The following is a 7,026-nucleotide window of genomic DNA, read 5'->3' as shown; positions in this document are numbered from 1 at the left end:
CCTGATGGAGTTGGGATGGACCGCCACAGGATTGGTGGATGGCTTCACCCGCTGTGGCCCCACGCCAAGCCCTTGTGTCTTTATATACTGTCAACAGATGACCGGACAGTCCTGAGTCTGCTTCGCATCCACTCTGCCTCTCTCTTCTTCCTTTTCGCAGGGCCGCTGTCACTCTTCAACTCCAGCATCCCAGCAGCGCTTCTTCTTCTCCCCCAACCCCCCCACCAGCTCTCTCCTCTTTCACTTCTCCCTCTCGTGCAAACAATGGCCACTCCGAGCCTGCTCCTCACTCTGTCCGTGTGGCTTCTGTCTGCGAGCCTCATGGCGGAGGCGACCTACTACCGGCCCCACCGCTACGTCCCCCGCTTCTACCGGTACCGGTACCGGGACCACTCGGCCCACTCGGCCAACCTCCTCCCGGAGGTCGCCGACCCGCAGCCGGAGGTCGCGCCGCAGCCCGGCTTGCAGACTTACCCCGAGATGCCCGAGGTGTTGCACCGGGAACCTGAAGAACTCCACCCGATACAGGAGGCTTTCCACCCGGTGCCCAGAGTCGTGCATGCCGCCCCGGAGCCTTACCGGCCACCTGAGGCGTTCCAGCCGATGCGCGAAGCCTCCTCCCCTGTCAACACCAGCCGGGTGTTCTATGGCGTCATGTTTGACGCCGGCAGCACCGGCAGCAGGATCCACATCTATAAGTTCATCCAGAAAGACCCTGGTAATTGCACCACTTTCTCTAACTTTCCATAATCCAATGTGCACATGCTGCTGGCTCCCGACCCGGTCTGCATGCGGTGAGGTCATTCAGTGTGTGGTGTGAGGAGACGCATGGCACCGGCAGAGCGCGCGGGCTATCCGGCTCTAAAAGTAGCCGATGGGGGCTTGTGCGTGTCTGACTCCACTGGGTTGGAAGCAGATATTTGAAGCTGAATCAAGATGTAGGTGATGATGACATGACATATGAGTTGTAAAAGAAAAGCGATGCAATGCAGTTTTTATTTCATCCCATAAATATCTCTGTCTGCTTTATGATCTGTTCACTGACAATGACTTATTTTTGTTTCAGTTGAACTGCCCGTCCTGGACAATGAATTATACCACGCCGTGAAGCCCGGACTTTCTGCTTACAAGGACAACCCCGAGGAGGTATGTATGCACCGTCACTTATTATTAATTATCAGGTATATTAGGGAGTTGTTCACTGTCTGCAAACCACTGGGATTTTCTCTGGGTTGGGTTCATGTGATGTAAACACGGTGTAATTATAAAAAGTCACCGCTGCCCACTCCTGTCTGCTGTGCCACTGCTTTTAAAGACGTTGTCACCTCAATAAACGTCCCAGTTTGATTATGAAACGTCTCTCCGTTTAATTATGACGGTGCCTGTAACCGATTGCCCTCTCTTACTCAGGGTGCCAACACCATCCGCCAGTTGCTGAAGATTGCCAAGAAGACGGTGCCAGAGGAGCACTGGGAGAAGACCCCAGTGGTCCTGAAGGCCACCGCGGGTCTGCGTCTGTTGCCTGAAGACAAGGCCAGCGCTCTCCTGAAGGAGGTGAGGCTCCTTCTCTCTCCGCCCTCAGACAGTTTGGCACAAACACGACGCGTCCCGTCAAGAGCGAGATGAGAAACCACTAAGTGCTTACAAGTGTCACTGAAAAAAAAGAGGCAGCGACTCTGCCCATTCGGTGGCTATCATGTCGCAAAAGAACAGCTGTTATGGGGTTGTGTGGAGTAACCATATTTGTCCTTTACAGTATTAAATGCCGGCTACTGTTCCAGCCATGCTTGTGGTTGAGTTATCTGTCACTCTAAAACAGAACGGCAGCCCGAATAGACTATATCCAGACGACAGCAGGATATTACGTGGCGTAGTCAAGTATCATTGTATTATGTTGACACACATCTAGGAGGTAATTGTAATACAATTGTGATGAATCTCTTCTATAGGTGCGAGAGGTGTTTGACGAGTCCCCTTTCTTTGTGCCAAACAACAGTGTTTCCATCATGAATGGAGCAAAAGAAGGTAGGTTATCTTGTAATGGGCCTGGAACCAATTTGTACTATATACACTACCGTTCAAAAGTTTGGGGTCATTTAGAAATGTCTTTATATTTCAAAGAAGAGCACTGTTTTTTCAATAAAGATAACATTAAATTAATCAAAAATACACACTATACATTGTTAATGTGGTAAATGACTATTCTAGGTGGAAACGTCTGGTTTCTAATGAAATATCTCCAGAGGTGTATAGAGGCCCATTTCCATCAACGATCACTCCAGTGTTCTAATGGTACATTGTGTTTGCTAATCGCCTTAGAAGACTAATGGATGATTAGAAAACCCTTGTGCAATTATGTTAGCACAGCTGAAAACAGTTATGCTGGTGATATAAGCTATACAACTGGCCTTCCTTTGAGCTTGAAGTTTGTAGAACAAAATTAATACTTCAAATATTAATCATTATTTCTAACCTTGTCAATGTCTTGACTATATGTTCTATGAAATGTTCAATTCATTTGATAAATAAAAGTGTGAGTTTTCATGGAAGACACGAAATTGTCTGGGTGATCCCAAACTTTTGAACGGTAGTGTATAGTAAACAAAACACAACATTTGTATTTTTATTTTGAGAGATTTATTGTCTGACCAGGTGCTTTAACTGCCTCGAGGACGCATCAAAAGATGCTGCTGTCGTAATTATTTTTTTACAAGAGGTCCGCTACGACCTCGCTTTGACAAATAAATGAGCCGGTGTGAGTTGTCTCTCCACTCCCGCTCATTTAGTCCGATCCTCCTCATCAAGACGCCCTCACTGTGTTATGTGTCATCATACAGTATGTGTGCCGTTCATTATCCTCACTTTATGAGCGCACTAACTTGACATCTGAGACGTTTGTAATGACCCGGTCTGGGCTGCAACAGGAGACCTGAGCTAATCCCTATTTTCAGTTTTAAGTGTGCTCTGTGTGCTTGAACACACACCAAATGTGAAAATGTAACACGGGTCAGTTGAATCACTTCTCAGGCTTTTACTAATGCACACATGTCCCCCCTTGTGCTGTTTCAGGAGTCCTTGCCTGGGTCACCGTGAACTTCCTTACAGGTAGGACATTGCTTGTGTTTTGCTATGCTGGTGTTAGCGGTCGGGAGGCTCATGAGGCTCCAGTGTACACAGAAGCCCGGCAGTGAAAGACTCCCGTCTGAGGTTATGAGCCTGAATATCTGGCCTCAAACAGGTTGCAAAAACAAGTAATATTTCCCCAAATTCTTTTCACACAGCTATGGCACCATCACATTTATTTTTTAACCCAACTTTGAGCCCTGAACCCAAAATGTATTTTCCCTCTTGGTGGGGAGGGATGTGATCTGTTCGCATGCTTCCCTCTGACAGTGGTGGTTTTAAAAGGCCGAAATTGCAACTGGAAAGCTCCACGTTTACAAAGTGTGCGTTTTGTTGCACTGATCCACCGTGTCCTGTTTAACGTTAAGATCTTTTCCCCCCCCAAAGGTCACTTGTACTCCAACACCAGGAAGACAGTGGGCATCCTGGATCTGGGTGGAGGATCTACACAGATCACTTTCCTTCCCAAATCAAAGGTGAATTATATATATATCACATTGAGTTAATAAGTCTTTTTGAAAATTGTATTATACGCCGCTAAACATTCGTTCCTCATCCAACAGAAAACGGTTCAGTCTGCTCCCCCCACTTACATCGCTCAACTCAACCTCTTTGACCACCAGTATCAACTCTACACACACAGGTAAACAACAAACAAGGAAGAGGCGATGGTCTAGACCAATGGTTCTCAACCTTTTTTCAGTGATGTACCCCCTGTGAAATATTTATTATTCAGCCAAGTACCCCCAAAGCATTTTGGGTTGAAAAAAAGATTCAATATGCAGCATTTTTCCATCAGTGTCAGATTTCATATATAATATATACAATTCGGTTTATGAACTTACACTTCTATTTTATTGAATATTTATGAAATAACTATTTTGAAAGGCTTTTTTAATGGATGCTAATTTCAAAAATATATTTAAAATAAACCTCACGTACCCCCTCGAGGGCCTTCGCGTACCCCCAGGGGTACACGTACCCCCATTTGAGAACCACTGGTCTAGACTCACATAGTGTGTTCTATAGAGCGAAATATACATATCTATCAAAGAACTAACCGTCTGTCATCATCACATAGCTACCTTGGAAATGGACTGTATGCGGCTCGACTGGCAACTCTCGGAGCGCTAGGAGCTGACGGTAGAGCATCTAGTTCCTTACGCCGCTTCTTTATTTGCACTCTGCGTCATCCTTCCATCACGTAATCATCGGAAGATAACAAACAACTTCTCGTTTTTTTTGTTTTCCCAGGGCTGGATTGGAAAGTCTTCACAAGTTCCTGCCTCCCGAAAAAGTTCAGAGAAGATGTGACTTTTGGAGGAACCACCTACAAAGTTAGCGGGATTCCAGACGGTGAGATAAAAGCACCCTGAGGTTGAGGATGCAGCGATGCGTGCATTCCTTTCTCCCCTCGAGTACGCAATGGAGTAAATGCTGACACGGTCCTTCGAGAGAACATTTACTCGCTGAAAATGCTGGAACCTTTGCGGCAAACGCATGTTTTGTCTTCTCTCTCTCTCTCTTCCCGCTTGAACAATTATATTGCAGTCAACCTTGTATTTAAACGAAAGAAAACTGTCAGTTGACTTCACAAATAAGGCAGTCACTCCCATACCACAGTCAAGTAGCCAAAAGATGCCCGGCTTGTTATTTATTTTGTGTAACGAGCGGCTTGATCTGGACCGCTCTCAATTATGTGGTAAAAATAGACAGCCCAACAGGGCCGCACTAACTGCCTCTTGTCAGCACATGGTTTTGCCGGCACAAATGAGCCGACCATATCCACGGGGCCGTGTGAAACTTGTCCTTCTGGGGCTTCCCTTGTATACTTTCTGGTGAGCCCCTCAGCTTCAACCGCTGCCTGACCTCAGCTTCAGACTCTCATGATTGCATTCTGACCATCGCTGCTTCCAAGCAACTCATTGTTTTCTCACCAGATCAGAAATTCTTTGACACCACTACATTGTCCTCTTCTCTCCGTCTTCAGGCTACGCAGGTTACAAGCTGTGCTACCGCGAGGTCACCAAGGTAATCAAAGGAATAGTGCACCAGCCGTATGAAGTGAAGGGCAGCAGCGTCTTCTACGCCTTCTCCTACTACTTTGACCGAGCTGTGGAGTCTGGCCTCATCGGTGAGTGGGCTCACGCCAAAGAGTCACCTTCCAGCGCCATTATCTTTCATTCTTGTTGTCATCCTTCGCACAAAATAGATACTCAAATTGCATGTTTGTCTTTCCTGCACAGATGGCAGTCGAGGTGGCGCACTTGAGGTCAAGGATTTTAAGAAGAGAGCCAAAGAAGGTAAGAGTTACATGTTACCTTGTCTGGGGTTGCACACACTTGTGTGTAAAACCAACAATCTTCGACGTTATACACATCAGCCCATGCAATAGTCGGTGCTCTAAAGAGCATAATTCTTATAATAATGTATTACAAGAGTAAAATGATTAATAGCGATGGATTATAAGACAAACGTAGGTGTATGCATGTTTAACCAATACACACCGTGCTTATCAGATCAAGAGGTTGCCACTTGCCTATGTGGAACCAGATGTATCCCGAGTGGGAAGGAGACGATGTGTTATGTAAGGCTGCTCGTGTCACATGGTCTCGAGGCTCAGGCTGGCAGCCGAGCTGAAGATGTCTGTCTGGCACCTGACAGCCACACACCACCTGGGGGCTGACACATACTGAAACACACACACACACACACACACACACACACACTGCCGCTCACCCGCGGCCCTGTGCTGACCCTCAGCCGTTCTCCTCGCACCTCCCTGTTCATTCAGTCAAACTAAACAGAAAGATCGTCTTATAATCAGGTAGCACAGGGGTTAGAAAAGGTGTTGGAACGTGGCTCCCTTGTATGACGCAACACGGAGTCCGAGTCCAAAGCTTTTTGTTGTTGTTTTTGTCAGCGATATGTGAAACCTGTGTTATTGTCGTGTCTGAAACCTGTGGTTATTTGTGTTTGCAGTGTGCAACAAAATGACCAAGTACCGTGCGATCAGCCCCTTCCTCTGCATGGATATGACATACATCACCTGTCTGCTAAAGGATGGGTTTGGCTTCAAGGACACCACTGTGCTTCAGGTGAGCAACAAGACACACCTTTAATATTCTGTCTGTGCAGTGTTTCACTGAAACATGGGCAAAACCAAAAAGTGACAGTGGGAGTAAGGAATGGTCTGCTCCTTTGTGGTTTTAATGATCGCCCTCCGGTCTTTCCGCCCAACAGCTCGCCAAGAAGGTGAACAACGTGGAGACAAGTTGGGCCCTGGGGGCCACCTTTGACTACTTCAGAAACCTCAATATCCACTAAGGACAAGCTCGCTGTCACTGCGGCCAGCACTGAGAGGGACAGAGTGGGACCGTGGGGCGTCCCGTCCTCGGTCACCACGCCCTCTCCTCCTCCTCCTCAGCACCCTGCGACCCCCCCCCCCCCCCCGAAAACTGTTGGAAAAAAAAGAAATCACTATATTTTTTATAAGGCCAGCTATTTCTACTGTATGTTGAGTTGATAACTGGTGGGCTGACTTTATTTTTGTGAAACGTTTACATGTTTGATTCCTCGTGGGTGTCTGAACTGAAGTGTCCTCCTCGGCTTCCTGAAGCAACACAACCAGGCCGGGTGGTTTGGTGCTTACTGCCCAGTACAGTGGACTTTATCTAGAGACTAGTTGAGGGAAAAGAAACTGTGGTTGTCTTTCTAAATGCTTGTAAATCAAGTGGCAGTAAATAATCATACAGAACCCTAATTCCCTAATTCATTTGACCCTAGCCATCATTGGAAACAGAGCGGTTGACGATCACACAGCTTCTTTTCTTCAACTTTGCACATAACACTTTAATTGCAGATATTGTAGCTAAGACATGATCCGTTGCTTTGATGTTGACT

At 46.7% G+C, this 7,026-nt stretch overlaps 1 protein-coding gene across 1 annotated transcript; it reads left to right on the top strand.

The window, feature by feature from the left end:
* The first annotated feature begins 261 nt into the window (after positions 1-261).
* Positions 262-6,505, top strand: entpd5a (ectonucleoside triphosphate diphosphohydrolase 5a). Its single transcript, XM_056426799.1, has 13 exons — positions 262-718; positions 1,067-1,146; positions 1,411-1,554; positions 1,950-2,025; positions 3,070-3,105; positions 3,511-3,599; positions 3,687-3,766; positions 4,205-4,266; positions 4,378-4,479; positions 5,114-5,257; positions 5,370-5,426; positions 6,106-6,221; positions 6,367-6,505. The coding sequence occupies exons 1-13, from the start codon at positions 265-267 to the stop codon at positions 6,448-6,450; spliced, it is 1,524 nt and encodes a 507-aa protein (XP_056282774.1). The 5' UTR covers positions 262-264; the 3' UTR covers positions 6,451-6,505.
* Positions 6,506-7,026: the final 521 nt, after the last annotated feature.

Source organism: Pseudoliparis swirei, chromosome 11 (genome assembly GCF_029220125.1).
Source record: "Pseudoliparis swirei isolate HS2019 ecotype Mariana Trench chromosome 11, NWPU_hadal_v1, whole genome shotgun sequence".
NCBI classification, from domain to species: Eukaryota; Metazoa; Chordata; class Actinopteri; order Perciformes; family Liparidae; genus Pseudoliparis; species Pseudoliparis swirei.
This window is presented reverse-complemented; position numbering and strand designations above follow the sequence as displayed.